The sequence below is a fragment of the Anguilla rostrata genome, chromosome 8 (assembly GCF_018555375.3).
Source record: "Anguilla rostrata isolate EN2019 chromosome 8, ASM1855537v3, whole genome shotgun sequence".
NCBI classification, from domain to species: Eukaryota; Metazoa; Chordata; class Actinopteri; order Anguilliformes; family Anguillidae; genus Anguilla; species Anguilla rostrata.
Genome location: NC_057940.1, coordinates 47,569,051 through 47,585,845, shown reverse-complemented (window position 1 = coordinate 47,585,845; position 16,795 = coordinate 47,569,051). Strand labels below are relative to the sequence as shown.

The window sequence follows — 16,795 nt, the reverse complement described above, 5'->3', positions numbered from 1 at the left end:
CAGTCGGAGCTCCGGTCAAGCACTGAAAGATTTGGTGAACAAATCTTTTGAACGAATCTTTTTAATGAACTGATTCAAATGATTTAGTACACTGAAAAGAACTGCTTTGCCCATCACTATTGTGAATGAAAATTTTCTTGTGCAAAAATATATGTCCATTTTGCGTGAACATGTGACATTTTCATTGGCAAATGCAGGTAAATGATTGGCTGGTGTAAATGTCCAATGGGGAGACATATTATTTGGGGCTAGCAGCATGAAAATCACGTAATCTGGAAGGAAAAATGAGAACGCAAAATCCCCTACATTTGGGAATTTATTGTGCGGACGTGAAGTTAGTAGTGTGAATTCTGTCTGCTGAAATTGGGTCGCAAGGTACAGAATTTTTTTTAAGGGCTGGGAATCTGAGAGTGTGATTATTTCTGTAGGAAACCCAGAAAAGTGGCAAACTCTCGGTGCGGTATAGGTGTGGGACATACCTGCCATCCCACTTCTGTTAACTAACGATATGGAGGTTGTTAGTGAGCTAGTATAGCATCAAAAACCATTTTACTGCGCAATGTTAAACTTGCCGTCTAACAATTTATAACAGGTATTAAATGCGCGTCAACAGCTATATAATCTGCAAATACAATTAACCAACAAGCTACGTAGCCAGCAAATCTGAAAAATAAAAAATAAATAAAATATCAAATTGTTGTAGGCTACGGATGATTGTTCAACTAAAAAGGGGTACGTTCATTGCAGTCCAGCTAGCAAGATAACCTTATCTGTCAAGTACACAGATGCCATTCCGTTAGCTATCTATCTTGCCGGACACTTGGCTTCAACAAGCTAATTAGCTGGCTTGTTTAAGAGTGTTAGCTGGTTAACTGGCACGCCGTGCTTTACTTTAGAGTCATACACAACATTGAGCAATAACACAAGCGCTGAAGTGGACGAATATAGAAAACTATTAATAGCGAATTGATTTTTGTGGCTAGTTTACCACTACGCGGGGAAGCACTCGGTTCACGTACCTTAACGGCAGCGCTACTGCTCCGTAGAAAACCCTCCATTTTCAGTGAAGCACAACAAGCCCGCAATATTCCTAAAAGTCGAATGGTTGCTATTCTCTTTGCAAATTCGACAGTCAATAGTAATCAATTCGCAGTTCTGTACTACCGCAGGTGCTAATACTCCGCTCGAATAGCATCGCAGTCCCTCAATGCGTTCACAATCCGGTCATCGTAAGGACAGACAGCAACCATAGACTGTAGAAAACTAGCCTTCAGCAACAGCCTTCCGGAACGTCATATTTGCGGACGGCGGACTCGCCTCGATCTTCATCTGGCACGGATGGTCAAAAGCAGTGGTCCCAGTGAACTGACCCAAGCGGCCAAAACCAGACTTCGTTTTTGAAGCTCATTTCCTGGTCTTGTTGTTCCTGGTTGTTCACTAGCGCCATAGCGGTTGGCTCCAGTAGGCTATAGGTGTTTTGCGGTCAAAATACAAAGTCAGTAATTTTTTCTCACAAGAACAAATAGTCACAATATGTGTATTTTATTCATCTCATGACTGTCCATGGGTCGATTTCATGATTTATTGTGTCATTTGGGCACTGTTATAATGTTCGTTGTGGACCAATGAGGTACAGTTTGCGTCACTTCCTGATTACCAAAATACAGTAGGGGCTACAGTCTATGGTCACTGGGGTGGGAGGTGGTGCCTCTTGGCCTTGACAGTCTCTGGCTCCGACTCATCCACGGTCCACCTGCGCGAAGTCAGAAAAAGCAGGCATCCCATTTCGTGCTATTTACAGCTGCACTAGACGACCATAAAATAATCTTCCTCTTAAGTTTTTACGGTAGCCAAGTCATTTTTACTATTTCCTTTAGCCTACTTAACCAAATAATTAGTTGGCAGAAAGCGTAATCAGCTAACGCTTATTTGCTATATTTGGTAGTCCACTAGCCTTTGCTAAAACAGTTTGCAACTTCGGCTACCAAGCCATTTGATTAGCTAGCTAACCCTAACCGGCAAATATTCAATCTGTCAAACGTGTTTGACGGCTTGTCAGTCGTGTAAATGTCTACCTGGGCCATGCTTCACAGATGTGACAAAGCTACTATAATCCCTATTTTGGGATAAACACTGCAAAATTTTCAGTTTCACGAAGCGAAAAAAAAATTTTCAACACACGATGAAATCACACACAGAATGTAACGAAATTAACCATCATTGTAAGACTGGCATTTAGAAAGGAACATGTTTTTAGCATTTAAGAGACCGACAAGAGCATTTAAGCCAGTGTTTCTCAGAATCGGTCCTGGGGGCTCCTTGCGGATATTGCCTTTTCTCCATTGGTTTTGATGATCTACAAGAAAACTACATTATTTTTGTCTTCATGCACCAGGTGGAAAACTTGCTCTACAAAGTGCGTTGTCATTTACACGCCTGCAGATCAGTTATTAAAATACTTGGTAGATTTGTTAATCACCGCTGACGGTGTTAATTTTTATTCGTTTAAAAGTGACTTGCGAACGATCGGTCAGTTAGCGTCACCCAGCAAGTGAACACCACAAACTGCGATGGAGTAGCAGTTACTGGCTCATTAACTGACTGGCGAAAACCCACGGTGATAACTTGCTCGGTTAACAGCAGGTCAACCAGACAGTTAGGCTATATGAAAATTAGCCTAGTCAAAAATCACCAGTACACATCTCTGATTGATTGACCATCACCAGTGTAGTCGATGTTCCCTGTGGTTCATATTGCTAATACGTGCGCTAACCACGGATAGCCTACCTAGCTCACTGGCAAGCTATGATAGCTAAGCATATTCGTTTTGCTGAGAAACATAAATTGAAGATAACTGAACATAGTTTTATTATTAATTTCATACATATAACGTGCTTACATGACACAGTACAGTCACGGATGGAAATTAAACTCCATAAACATTTGATAATATATTTTAAAACAACGGCAGACAGTCAGCTTACCTCGAGTTCGTTCTGCAATCGTTCAGGTTGATGGGATTTTCCGCACCGGACTGTCAATCACATTGTAAAAATCACAGAACCGTTTAACTCTATGGTTTTAGAGACAACATGGCCGCGCCCGCCGAACTTCAAAATGCGTTTTAGAGACCACTGAGAGTCAATGGGAGAGGTCACAGTAGCTTTGTCCATATTTTTTTACAGTCTCTGGAACTGACCGAGCCGCACAGGCCAGACGGTGGAAAAATTCAATCCGCGGACATGACGCCCTCCAACAAATTATTTTGGCACAGTAAATTGAAAGCGCAGGACCAATCGCTGTTTCGAATGAACCATGTGTCGTGGCTGCAAACCTGCTCCGCCACGCATTCTGAACGTTTATTCCCTTAGCAAGCTTTCTACAAACCGTTTCCTCCCTGGGAACGTGACCAGACTTGTTTATTGTTTTGTGCTGAACAGTGGAACAAATAAAAGAGTAAAATGTGTAGTATTGGGAGTCAGGAAGCCCAAACTACAACAAAATCTAAGTATCCTATCACGCCAGTGCATGCAGTGAAAACTACATGGGAAAACTAATATTCAATGCTTCGTTCAGAGCAAAGTGCCTTTGCCACTTTACTAACACACTCCAATCTGAAAAGAGTAAGTAGCTAATACCAGTACTAAACTGTCAATACCACTGTCATTCTCTCAGCGACACCTGCAGTTGAGTCATCCCACCACTTGCGTCCTCATGAAAACGAACAAGCCTGGCAGCTAGGCAGCTAACGTTAGCAAACACGCTACTTAGGTTTACTATATGTTTTAACTCCATACTGTATATGTAACAACATTCAGATATTCTCAGATGTATTCTTTTATTCGTTTCAACAAAGCACTCATCGGTGACAGCGAAATACTTGCTCAGATATCAACAGTTAAAACAGACTTTTAATTTTTTTTGCCTGTGGCTGATTTCCGAATCCTAGCAATAGATTTCGTCACGTCATTGTTTACAGAGTTGAGTGAATAGGAAGCAGGGAAAGCTTGAGCAACAACAGTGATAACAGAGCGATGAGAAGCTAGCTATCCACGCGCGTTTATAGGGCGATTTAGGGAGCGCTAAGCAAGCTGGTGAGCTAGAAATGAGCTTAAATCCATTAGGCAGCGGACTGTAGACGCTGACACAGGCATTTAAGTCCCTCTTGGACGGAGCCACATGGAAACGGTAAGTAGCTCGCTAGCCAGTTAGCCAATCGACTAACGATGGCTGGCTACCATTTCTTGAACTCAGTTAAGGAAGACGCAATGGTGTGATGTGACTAGTTAACTAGTTATCAGATTAAACGATCAAATAGTCTGCTACCTAGTTTGTTGTTTATGAGTAAGATGTAGATGACAGCTAGTCTAAGTTAAAGTTAGCTAGACTATAATGATTTTTAAACGGTATTCTTTTGCTAGGGTGTTGCACACTTTCTTTAAAGGTGTAATATATTGGCTATCGAGTTTCTCCAGTAAATGTAACGTTGGCTACGATAAAACCATACATTTCCTTATGGAGTCCCTAAATACAGGAGACAGAATTGTGTTTAGCTAGCTGCCGTTAACCGTGTCGTTTGTAAATCTCGCTAGGATGCGAACGACAACTAATTTGCTTAGGTAGTGTGCAACACTGGGCTACACTTCACTTCCAGTTGTTTTCTAACAGTACTCTATATGAACTTTCTTTTGTTTTCAGAGCTGAAATAAAAGATGGTGACTCGAATAGAACACCTCACCTGAAACTTGTGATCACAGTTGAACCTGAGATTTTGTGGTAGGGGATTTGTTTGAACTGTCACAGACTGACACAACGACGCTGGTAAGAGCTGAGCCAGCTAACCAACGAGCTGAGCTAGCTAGCAACGCTGTCAAGGACGAAGCAAACTGCTTGGCCAGCCCAAATAGCTATAGCAGCAGCAGGTGACTTTTTTTTTTTTTTTTACCTGGTTTGCTATATTATAATAGCCTAGATAATTTTCTTTAACGTTAGCTGCAAGCAGCGATTCATGAGCTACCAAAAGAAACACACTTTGTATTCATATTTTGGCTAAGCATTTTCTCAGACAGCTGGTAATGTGGCTGTTCTTTTATAGACTTAGCTAGCAAGCTAACGTTAGCTCGGCGATGCCCCAAACATTTATAGCTAATGTGGCGTTAGTTATTGCTAGGTGGTGACTTCGAGCAACTATCTATTTGGCTAGCGAGTCAGCTCAACACTTTTACTAAGATATGCTAGCTAACGTTAGGCTTAAAGGGACTAATTTTCACATAATCTGGAAAAATAATGGTCAATGTGTTGTATATGACTAGTCATATTTTCAAGCATAAGGTCGATAAAGTTGTGTTTTAAAATTGTCACTGGTTTGTACTAAGGTTGGCCGGTGTGCAAATGTGGAATTAGATATCCGACTATAAATTCCATTTTTGTTTTACCGTTCGGGTTGGAGACGATAGGAAAACGAGGCAGGTCGATGTCACGCTTTCCCAATTGATAGAGGGTGTGAAAAGCAGCGGTGTCTGTGGTTGCCGTCCATTATGCTAATCTCTAAATGCTTCAGGAAAACCATTGCCCCGTTCTAAAACTTCCTTTACTCAGGAATGCGAATAAACTGTCTGTTTTTCTAAACTCTAGTCACCAGGAAAGCGGAACACTCCATATTCCGTGAAGGACAAATTTAGCACCGGCAAGCACTCGTGTCATTATAGTTGAAGGCCGAGCCGGTGCGTGTTGCTCAAAGGTAGTTGTCAGAGACAATTTAGTCTTATTTTCCTCACTCTCAAGTGCACAGATTAATTAAAGATTGACCACAAATAACGTCCATCGTAAGGCATGGCTGACTCCAGCTCAGAGGTGATCGGAGAGGATCTGAAGAGTGGACCCTCGGTCACCCAGGAACCCTCCAAAGACCAGGCCGCTGTGCCTACTGCGGAAGAGGTTTCCAGCCCAACACGGGAAGACAGCAGTTTGAAAGACCCAACTGCATCGGCCTGTTCGGAGACTTCAGCTGACTGTATGGTAGACAGCCTTCAAAGCCAGGGGGAGGAGCCTACTGAAGCGGCGACCGATGATGCAAGTGTTGCGCTGGCGAGCGAGGAGGACCCTACGGATGGGGGGAGCGCAGAGGCGGAGAGCAGGTCGGAGGAGAGGAGCCAATCGGCCGACTCGGCCTCCTTTTCCGTGCCCAGCCTGGTGTTCTCGGACGGGAACAACGGAAACTCGCCGGACGAGGCTCTGTCCTCCTCCTACTCTGCTCTGGGCGCCGAAGGACAGTCCCCGTCCGTCGACTTGCCCTGCTTGGGGGACGAGGCCCTGGGGGCCACTGCTGCCGCCTCCCCCCCCATGGTGGTAGGAGGCCCTGCCGGGACCGGGCCAGATTCGGACCCCGCCCTGCCGGCGTACTACTTCGTGAAGTGGATCATGTGGAAGGACAAGAAGACGCCGATCATCACGCAGAGCGAGAACGGGCCCTGTCCGCTGCTCGCCATCATGAACATCCTGTTCCTGCGCTGGCAGGTGAGGTCGCTCAAGGTTGGGAGGGCGGGGGTTTAATGGCCAGTTTCAGATCAGAAGCTAAAGGCTAAACTCTACATGTTCCTTATCAAAACAACAGTTAGCATATGAAATTACTGTTATGAGTTGGCTGGGCGGATTTGCTTTGTCCTTAAACTCTGACCCAAGATTTGACATAAGCGACAACTGTAGCATATCTGCTGGTATTTTAACCCATTTAACTGTATGTTTTTTTGGAATGCCAAAAATTCTTAAGACTGTTTTCTAGAATTCCATTGCTTTCAGTTACCAGCAGCGATTGTGACACCAGCATTAGAATGTTCAGTTAGGAACGTTCTAATCACACATTTGTGACCTCATACCTCAAAGCGTTAAAATTCACAGAGGTGAGTTCACCAATGGCAAGAGAAAATGACGCTCATCTAAAGGGAGGTGGGGTTAGTAAAAAATTGACAACATGACTGTATGCTTGTCTTTACCCCTCTTGCTAATACTGTTGTCCCAGAAAGCACCCCACCTATTTATTGGTTGACCGTCCCGTTGACCAGCATGCTGATTTTTCTGGTAACCTAGGTGACCTATTATGACGTTTTCCATTTCATATTTTGTGATTTGGCAATCGGCAGACGCTCCTGTCCTGAGAGACTTACCCAGCTTGCATTTTTCCATATAATCCGTTTGCGCAGCCAGTTGTTTACTGAAGCGGTTCAGGTTAAGTACATTTGTGAAGGATACAATTTCAGCGCCTAGCTGGGAATCAAGCCAACAATCTTGGAGTTGCAAACCCAGTTCCCTAACCAGTATACTACACTGCCCTGTAGTTTATCGCTGGTGCCTGGTGTTCACTTTACAGCTTTAACTTCGTATCGTCTTGAGTGTCTGCAAGTGGATATCGAGCAGCCTTGAAATTGTTTTTTTGCAGATTCCTGGGCAGTGTCTAGTTTCACATGTCGTTGGGTGGGGGGGGTGGAGGGGGGAGGGGCTGGAGGGTGGCTGTTGTTGAAAGTGAACCATTTGGCGACAGAAGGAGGCCTGTTCTCTGTGAGGCTCTACCTCGGCTGGGGGCGGGGAGAGCCCACTGGGCGTCTGCGAGCGAGGGCGAAGGGAGAACTGGCGCTGGAGCGCCGGGGGAGACGGGGATGTTATCAGGCTCTGGCGACGGCGCGAGGGCGCGCTTAATCGATCTGCAAATGGCCAGATACGATTACACACGGCAGAAGCACAGCGAGGCGAAAAAAATAGCCTTGCGGGTTTACGGTCAAGCCCAGCTTTATAACCAGCACTGAGCGAGGAGTGGAGGCGAGGAAGGGTGGATGCGTCGCTCTGGATAAGAGCATCTGTCAGGTGATTGTAATGTAATGAGTCGTGTGAGTCTTGCGAAAATGGTACTGTGTGCACTAGTCTTTTGAAAGCTTTTGAAACTGTATACAACAATGGAAATGGTAAATACTTTATTTTAAGCGAAGGAGTTCAGTGAAAGCACTCGGGGGAAAACGGGCCGTACATTGTCGGGGTTGAAGGTCTGATTAGATTGGCTGCTGTCTCGTGGTCTGCGCGGTTTAATTGGTGGGTTCTCAGCTATGGGTGGGGCAAGCACGCCCACCTGCGCCAGTCAAACACCCGGGCCGTGCTCAAGTTGCGTTGATGTGGTAATCCTGTTCTCTTAAAGGAAATATTTATCTGACACTTAAACGCCTCAGAGTGGAATGCTGTATCAGCTGACTGCACCTTCAACACCCCCCCCCAGCTGACTGCACCTTCACCACCACCCCCCCCAGCTGACTGCACCTTCACCCACCACCCACTCCCTCAGGCTGACTAGCGCTGACCTTCACACCCCAGCTGACTGCACCTTCCACCCCCAGCTGTATCAGACATTCACCTCAGAAATGCGTCTGACAGATTTCAGTTTCTTCCTCAGGCTAAGTTACCTGCCCAAACAGAAGTCATCACCACCGAGGACCTTATGACTCACCTTGGTAAGTGGCTCGGGAGACTTGGGAGGCTCGGGGGGTGGGGGGGGGGGGCAAAACTGGCTTTTCAACTGTGTTCTCCTGGATTGTATATGAATGTGTATTAGGGGGAGTTAACCCTGCCTGTTGCCCAGTGTCCCAGAATGCACCTTGGTTCTGACCTGCAAAAGAAGCTGGCTTGGCAACTCTTGTGTTGGGTCTCTTTAGAGAGCCAAAGAAATACATGTGTGCTAAAAAGCTAACCCCCCCCCCCCTCCCCATTCTGTTTTCCTCTACAGGGGAGTGTGTGTTATCCATTAAACCAAGGGAGAAGGTACAAGGAATGGAGCTCAACTTTCAGCAGGTGAGAACACGCACACACCCAGCAATGCTGAAATCATCATCTTTTATTGGGGCGGATTTTTTTTGTTTGTTTTCGGTCTCGAGCGAGTTCGGCGACTTGCAGAGCGCCAGCACGGTCTGAGACGGTGAACACATTTCACGGGGGTGAAGGGAACGGCATTTACGCCGGCGCAGAGCGGACAGAATTACTTACAGCCCCTACGCGTACGGCTGGACGACACGCCCTTTTCCCCAGTGTTGTCTTTCATGCTCCTGAGGGAGGTGACATCACAGGAAGCCTGAGATGGCGGTCGCGTAATCATCACAGAAGTAGTTGTAGAACTGTGGTGTGGAGCGAGGGGTAAAATGTGCGCCCTCTGCTGGTAGGAGGTCGGCACTGTCCTGCCTTCCTCTGAGGGCTGCGGTGTAGTAGGTATGGGTCTATAGTATGGGTAAGGAACTGGCCTTGTAACCTAAAGGTCGCAGGTCAGGTTCCCAGGTAGGACACTGCTGTTATACCCTTGAGCAAGGTACTTAATAACCTGAATTTCTTCAGCCATTATCCAGCTGTATAAATGCATGCAGTGTAAATGCTATGTAAATGGCTCTGGATTAGAGCATCTGCTAAATGCCTGTAATGTAACACAGTGAGTTTTATGCCCCCCGGTCTCATCCCACCCCTCTCCCAGAACATGAGCGACGCCATGGCGGTCCTGCCCAAGCTGTCCACTGGCCTGGATGTCAACGTACGCTTCACGGGGGTGTCTGATTTCGAGTACACGCCGGAGTGCATCGTGTTCGACCTGCTGGACATCCCCCTGTACCACGGCTGGCTGGTAGACCCACAGGTAAAGACAGCGCGTGATTCACTGGACGGGCCACTAAGAAGGAACACTACAATATAAACATTAAAGTCCTTTCAGGAAAAACCCAAGGGGTTTGCAGAGCGAGCGTATGAAAGTGCCTTGTTTTCTGTCAGATCATGTATTTTTTGTATTTTTACAAAACTGTTCCTCTTTCTTCGTACTTACATGCATCCCATAAATAGATAATCCAAGATGGTTGAAAACTCAGTTACCGTGTCGTTCTGTCTCCTGGCCAACTGAGTCCCAGTTCAGCTTTAGGCTGATGAACCGTTCACACAAGAACCTGAAGACATGGGAGGCAGGAAGTGGTTTGTTCAACTTCACAATGTGGTGGGTGGTGACTCAGTGCTCTGAAGAGTCATCAGTTATCACCCTAACCCTAACCCTAACCCCCCCCCCCCCCCCTGCAGAGTGTAGAGATGGCGACTGCAGTGGGGAAACTCAGCTACAATCAGCTGGTGGAGAAGATCATCAACTACAAGCAGTCTGTGGACAGCAGCCATGTCAGCGAAGGTAAACGGCCCTCTGATTGGCTGAGGCTTTCCTGATGACACAAGCCTTTTTCTCTGACTGGCTCTGTCTTTCCTCATGACACACGCCCTTTTCTCTGATTGGCTGTGAGTCAGTCTCTCTCTAGCGGGGCTACACCAGTCTCGAACAATGGATCTGCCCCTGAGGTTCTAGAGCTGATGATGTCCCTGGTGGCCAAAGAGCCAACGTGCTCCGTCACCAGGAAGTAGCGTCGCTGACACACCTCGCCAAAAAAGCTGCTCAGCCATCATCGTTTTCTTACTCACAGAGTGTTAAGTGTTGGGTTTTAGATGTAAATGTAACTTATCTTCACCTTTTTTCTTCAAATGTGGGAGATCAAATCATTTGCCTCATCAGCATTTAGGATGCTGAGGAAAAGTCTTTGGATCTGGCAACGAAATTGGGCAGACAGCCAGGAAAGTGCCCTGGGGAGAGGGTGGGTGTGTGATGGGGTGGAGTCGGGTGTGGTTGTGTGTGTGTGTGTCTGTGTGTGTGTGTAAGTGCTGATGTGGGGTGGGGTGCGGTGTGGTGGGGTGCGGTGTGTGTGTGCAAATGCTGATGTGGGGTGAGGTGTGGTGTGTGTGTGTGTGTGTAAATGCTGAGGTGAGGTGTGTGTGTGTAAGTGCTGATTTGGTGTGGTGTAATGGGTGTGTGTGCATGTGTGTGTGTAAGTGCTGATGTGTGTGGTGTAGTGGTTTGATGTGGTGTGTGTGTGAGTGTAAGTGCTGATTTGGTGTGGTGCTGTGTGTGTGTGTGTGTGTGGAAGTGCTGATTTGGTGTGGTGGTGTGTGTGTGTGTGTGCGTGCGTGCGTGCGTGCGCGTGCGTGTGTGCATGTGCGTGCGTGTGTGTGTGGTGTGCGTGTGGGCAGGGTGCGTGCGTGCGTGTGTGTGGTGTGGTGTGCGTGTGTGTGCGTGTGTGTGTAAGTGCTGATATGATGGACGACGGCTCGCAGGGTTGGGGACGGAAGGCGATGTCAGCAGAAGCGGGTTTACAAGGATGAGTAACACTGATCTCCCCCCACACACCACCCACCATGCCTCTCCACCTACATCTCTCTCCCTCTCTCTCCCTCGCTCCTGCATCACTGTTTCCCTCCCTTTTCCCTTTCCCTTTCTCTCACCCCCACTCTCCCTCTATCTCTCGCCCACCCTCTCTCTCTTTCACTCTCTCTCTCCCTCTCTCTCTCTCTCTCCAGCCCTGGTTGCCGAGCAGTTCCTGGAGTCCACGGCGACCCAGCTCTCGTACCACGGCCTGTGTGAGCTCAACACTACCGCCAAGGAAGGGGAGCTGTCCGTCTTCTTCAGGAACAACCACTTCAGCACCATGATCAAGCACAAGGTCCCTCCCTCCGTTCAGCTCTTAACGGGCTAATGCAGCCCAGCCGTTTGCTTCATCTGACATTCCAGCTACATTTTTATTAGTGAACATGTCTGTGCCGTACACACACTGGGCACTGTGAAACGCATTGGGTTTTTTGGAATAAAGGTGCAGTACAAGTAGTTTTTTATGTTTGTTATTATTATATTGTTTATTATTATCAGTATTATTTATTATAATTTAGTATTTAGTATTGTTAGTATTATTATAATATTATTACATTACAGGCATTGTTATCACTAACAGCTGAAGTTTGTTGTTGTGTTCTTGTAGGCAGCGTTTCACTGTGAGTAAACTGGTGTTGGTGTATGGAGCTAATTAGCTAATTGAGCTGGGGGTAATTAGCGGAAACCGAAACCTCCATGTGCTCCAGCCCACCGGGAACAGGGTTTCCCACTCCTGCTGCAAAGGGCTGTAATGTGTGAATAGCGGTTGCAGCTGACCTTTCACCCCCCCCTCCCCCGGTCTCCAGGGCCACCTGTACCTGCTGGTGACGGACCAGGGCTTCCTGCAGGAGGAGGCCTTGGTGTGGGAGAGCCTGCACAACGTGGAGGGCGACGGGAACTTCTGCGACTCGGACTTCCGCCTGTGCCACCCGCCGCAGAGGACCACCCCGCCCGCTGCCCCGGGAGCCGCGCTCACTCCGCAGCAGCAGCAGCAGCAGATCGACCAGGTGCGCTGGTGGGCGGAGCCCTTGCAACATTGGCTCTGCTGTGCAGGCGGAGCGATCTGATTGGTTGAGGCCTTCACCAGTCCAGTGATTTAAAGTCCAAAGCAGGGATCTGAAACTCTGCTCCCATAGGGACACTATGCCTGCTGGTTTATGTTGACAGTTAAGCACTCGATTTAAGCCACTGACCAGTGAGAGAGTCTCCACAGCTTGTCTTAGCCTAAATCAGCTACTGATTGAAGGGAAATGCCAAAATTTGAATTAGGCATGCAGTGTAGCTGGGGGGGATCACAGGGATCACAGGTTTGATTCACAAGCCTGGGGCAGTGTGGTTGTAGCCCCTGGGCTAAGCTCTTAATGTGAATTTCCTCTGTATAAATGCAGAGCTGTGTGAAGTGGGACAGTGGGAAATGTTGGCTTTATGGGAAATGTAGTCTTTTATGGCTCTGAGGAAAAGCAGCCATGCCAATATAGCAGGTCAATGAGTTATTGAGCAGTGGAGGAGCTAAAGGGGCAAATCTCTCCACTGTAAAACCCTCCAGCACATCTTCCCTGTGTGTGAATGCTGACCTCATTTGTGTGTGTCAATCAGTGATGGTGTGTTTAAATGAATGTCTGTGTGTGTATTTGTATATTGTGTGTGTGTGTGTGTGCGCGCGCGAGTGTGCTAGTGTGCATGTAAGTTTACTCATAAGTGATTTGCTTATGAGTGTGTCTTTGTTTTGAGTGTGTGCATTTTAATCTATGCTTTTCTGTTTAAATGTGTGTTTATATACAGTACTGTGGAAAAGTCTTGTAAAAAAAATGCTGTACAGCTAAGATGCTTTTAAAAATAATGAAATGAAAGGTTATAAATATCAAAAAAATAATATAGAGCAAAATAATATAGATCAAAAAATCAGCTGGTAGGTTGTTCCAAGCATTTTGCAGAACTTGCCACAGTTCTTCTGCAGATTTTGGCTGTTTCGCTTGCTTCTGGCTCTCCAGGTAATCCCAGAGACCCTTGATCAAGTTTCTTATCTGAAAAGTAGTCTATTACTTAAAATATTACTTTATTTAACAAAATACAAAAATGCATCTGTAAAATTTCATTTTTTGGAAAACTCAAGTTTGGAAATCTCAAATTTTCTCTTTTCTACTGACACACTAATGCAGAAAACCAAAAATAAACATCTAAGACCAAATATATACAATATATTATATTTAAAAATCTAGGGTGCCTAAGACTTTTGCACAGTACTGTATATGTGTGTGTGTGTATATATTAGTGTGTTCGTGTGTGTGTGAATGTTAGTGTGTTTATGTGTGTGTGTATGTCAGTGTGTTTATATATATATGTGAGTGTATGTCAGTGTGTGTGTGTGTGTATGTTAGTGTGTTTATATATATGCATCTGTGTGTTGCAGGACTACATGGTCGCGATGTCCCTGCAGCAGCAGCAGGGCGCGGCCCCGGGGCCTCTCAGTGACCTGGAGCTGGCCCGGCAGCTGCAGCAGGAGGAGTACCAGCAGCAGCAACAGCAGCTGCCCCCTGGTGGCCAGCCCTCTGCACCGCAGGTACGGTACTTCCCACAGTGCCCAGCAGGGGGCACCAGGAACACTCACCAGTGTAGCTCACACCAGCTCACACAACTCTACCTCAGGGATCTCTGGTTCTGTTTTATGTGGTCTCTGATCAATCAGCAGCCACTTGGTAACAAAGTATTCTTAACTTTTTGAAGAGTAGTTTTTTTTGGAATTTTTTGTTCTCCAAAATTCTGTCAGTGTTCTAGAACTCCCATTGCTTAGAGTTACCAGTAGGGATTGTGACATCAGCATCAGAATGTTCAATTAAGAACACTGTAATCTCATATTTACCATCTCATACTTTAAAGGGTAAAATTAAAAACTCAGTTGCTGAGATGCAGCAAAAACCTGCTGACACCTTATGACCCCTGCTCTGGTTAAGTGAGGTCATTCCCCTTCTTACCCAGTTCCATGTGTGACCTCATCAGTCAGGCGCTGATTCCTGTCCCGACCGGCTTGTCCTTCCAACAGGTCCGAGCTCCGGCACACCCCGCCCAGCAGGGCGGCGGCCAGAGGAGGCGCCCCGAAAAAAAGGACGACTCCGACTGTGTCATACTATAGCCTCTCCCACTGCCCCGCCCCCATGCCACACCCCACCCCGCCCCTTCCTGTTATTCCAGGAGCTTGGGTCCTTCTGGAGCCTGGTACCCCCCCTCCCCTCAACCAAACTGAGACTGGGGATCACCCCCCCCCCCATTCTGCACACCTCCTAACATCTGTCCACACACACACGCACTCACACACACGCACTTACACACGCACTCACACACACTCACGCACACACACACACACACTCACACGCACTCACACACACACACACACTTACAACGCACTCACACACACGTACGCACACACACACTCACACGCACTCACACACACACACTCACATGCAAACACTCACGCACGCACTCACACGCACACACACGCACACACTCACACACTCACACTCACACACGCACACACTCATGCACACACACACTCTTCACATTTGTCACATCCAGCCAAATAGAAACAGGAAGTGGAGAGGGGTGTGGGAGGAAGGGGGGTGCACATCATTCCTCACTGCCAATTGTAACCATGGAACCCTCAAAGCAGATCGTCGGAACCAGACGGGAGACCCCCTCCACCCCCCCCACTTTATCCGGTGGAGACGGGTGGGAAAAATTCCCGAACTGCTTTCGAGTTCGGCCTGAAGTTTTGGGGTCGACCTGCAGTCAAGGGGGAGACACAGGGGACCTACTCCCCCAAGTGCATTCTGGGGTTAACCTGTTAACCTGCTTGATTTTTTTAAAAACTTATTAAAAATTATTAAAAATAAATAAAAAGTTAGTACATCCTCCCCATTACCCTTTTTCAGACATTTTCCCCCTTGTTGGAGACAGAGCCTAGCTGTGTTTCTGACTGTCAATTGGATCTTGTGCAGGCTTCTATTGCAATTTTTTAAAAAGATGATCTGATTGGCCATCAGAAGTCACATGAGCACACGTATGAGAAGTTTGGTCTACTGGTTGGTCCAGTTCAAACGGGAAATGCAACAGAAATATTGTGCAAAAAACTATAAAAGGTTGAATGCATTTCACAAGTACAGGTTACCCCCCCCATCCTTTTTTTCTGGGGTGCTCCTGTCCCAAATTCTAGGACAGAACAAATTGCCATCTTGGGTCCTTGGGCATAGAGATTCCTTCCAATACGTCAGAACCGACAGAACATTCCGGTCCTGTGTGCAGTCACTGCACCTGGCGGGATTGTGCTAAGCTTTCAGGCAAAGGAAGTGCCTTTAGGGCTCAGTTACTTTAGTGTACAGAGACAGGAAGTGCGTTTAGGGCAGTTGCTTTTGTGCTCACTTAGTGTACAGGGCAGTTACTTGAGTGTGCAAGGACAGGAACCGTCTTTATGGCTCAGTGACTTGAGTGTACAGGAAGTGTCTTTAGGGCTCCGTTACTTTAGTGCTCAGTTACTTTAGTGCTCAGTTAGTGTACAGAAACAGGAAGTGCCTTTAGGGCAGTTACTTGAGTGTATAAGGACAGGAAGTGTTGTCATGGCTCAGTGACTTGAGTGTACAGGGACAGGAAGTTGTCTTCAGGGTAGTGTGACTTTGGTGTACAGGCACAGGAAGTTGTCTTTAGGATATGGTAAGTTAAGTATGCAGGGACAGGAAGTCCCCTTTAGGACACAGTTAATAGAGTGTGTTGTATCTGGTCCAGTGTAAAACCTGCAGCGGAGCGTGGGAAGATAATCTCAATGTGAGAACTTAAATTAACAGTGGTGGTTAGGGAACACAGACTGTGCAAAGGAGCCATACCGGACCGCAGAAGGGACTTGGTTCTTGACCCGCTGAGCTTATGAGTGTTAATATAATTCTTACCTTTTAATCGGAATAATAAAGGCAAATAGTTCTTCAAATGCGGAGAAGCCAACTGATGTCCCAGTGCGTTTTCAGTAGCCATAGAGGGGGGAGGGATTGACCACATCATGTTAACACACCTGACATCACACCTGACTTTGTATTTCATCTCAATAAAGGACAGTAAATATGTGCGTTCTTGTGGATGTCTTCATTTTAGGTTTATATCAATAGGTACTAAATTTACACGCGCGCGGACGCCAGCGAGATTGCTGCATGTGTTGAGCTGGGCCCCGTGAACACTTACTGGGACAGTTTGTGCTGAAGACCTTAAAATGTGTATCCTTGTGCACCCTCTCAAATTGACGGCAGATGTTTGGCAATACAGGGTCTACACTGATGATGAATCCTCTTAGGATGGGGTTAAAAATATGAAACAGATTTTAATGTGAATGGACTGCATTTATATAGTGATTTTATCCAAAGCGCTTTACAATTGATGACTCATTCACACACACCAACAGTGAAAGGCTGCCATGCAAGGTACCAATCAGCTCGTTGTGAGCAATTATGAACTTCTAAAGTGCTGGAGGGCCACAGTGTAGGTCTAAGTGCTGGAGGGCCACAGTGTCTG

At 46.7% G+C, this 16,795-nt stretch overlaps 2 protein-coding genes across 5 annotated transcripts in view; one reads left to right on the top strand and one right to left on the bottom strand.

Annotated features, from left to right (window-relative positions):
• LOC135261839 (exopolyphosphatase PRUNE1-like) overlaps positions 1-3,006 on the bottom strand; it is a 28,875-nt gene extending 25,869 nt beyond the window's left edge. Inside the window, exon 1 of one of the 2 annotated variants that reach the window (XM_064348490.1) lies at positions 2,985-3,006. Coding sequence is in view for 1 of the 2 variants with exons in the window: in XM_064348488.1 (XP_064204558.1) it covers positions 1,020-1,058 (39 nt within the window). In the remaining variant the exon portion in view is untranslated. Of the gene's footprint in view, positions 1-1,019; positions 1,963-2,984 lie in introns of those variants that run through there. The other variant, XM_064348488.1, reaches the window with a different exon arrangement.
• A 438-nt stretch (positions 3,007-3,444) lies between these two features.
• Positions 3,445-16,353, top strand: mindy1 (MINDY lysine 48 deubiquitinase 1). 3 transcript variants are annotated; one of them, XM_064348486.1, is made up of 11 exons: positions 3,732-4,188; positions 4,699-4,922; positions 5,785-6,516; positions 8,435-8,492; positions 8,765-8,829; positions 9,497-9,655; positions 10,084-10,186; positions 11,401-11,543; positions 12,055-12,255; positions 13,659-13,808; positions 14,289-16,353. In XM_064348486.1, the coding sequence occupies exons 3-11, from the start codon at positions 5,833-5,835 to the stop codon at positions 14,376-14,378; spliced, it is 1,653 nt and encodes a 550-aa protein (XP_064204556.1). In that variant the 5' UTR covers positions 3,732-4,188; positions 4,699-4,922; positions 5,785-5,832; the 3' UTR covers positions 14,379-16,353. The 3 variants fall into 3 exon arrangements, with proteins under 3 accessions (XP_064204555.1, XP_064204556.1, XP_064204554.1); XM_064348484.1 differs by having other exon boundaries at positions 5,635-6,516; XM_064348485.1 differs by lacking the exon at positions 3,732-4,188 and adding an exon at positions 3,445-3,465 and having other exon boundaries at positions 4,699-6,516.
• The last annotated feature ends 442 nt before the right edge of the window (positions 16,354-16,795 follow it).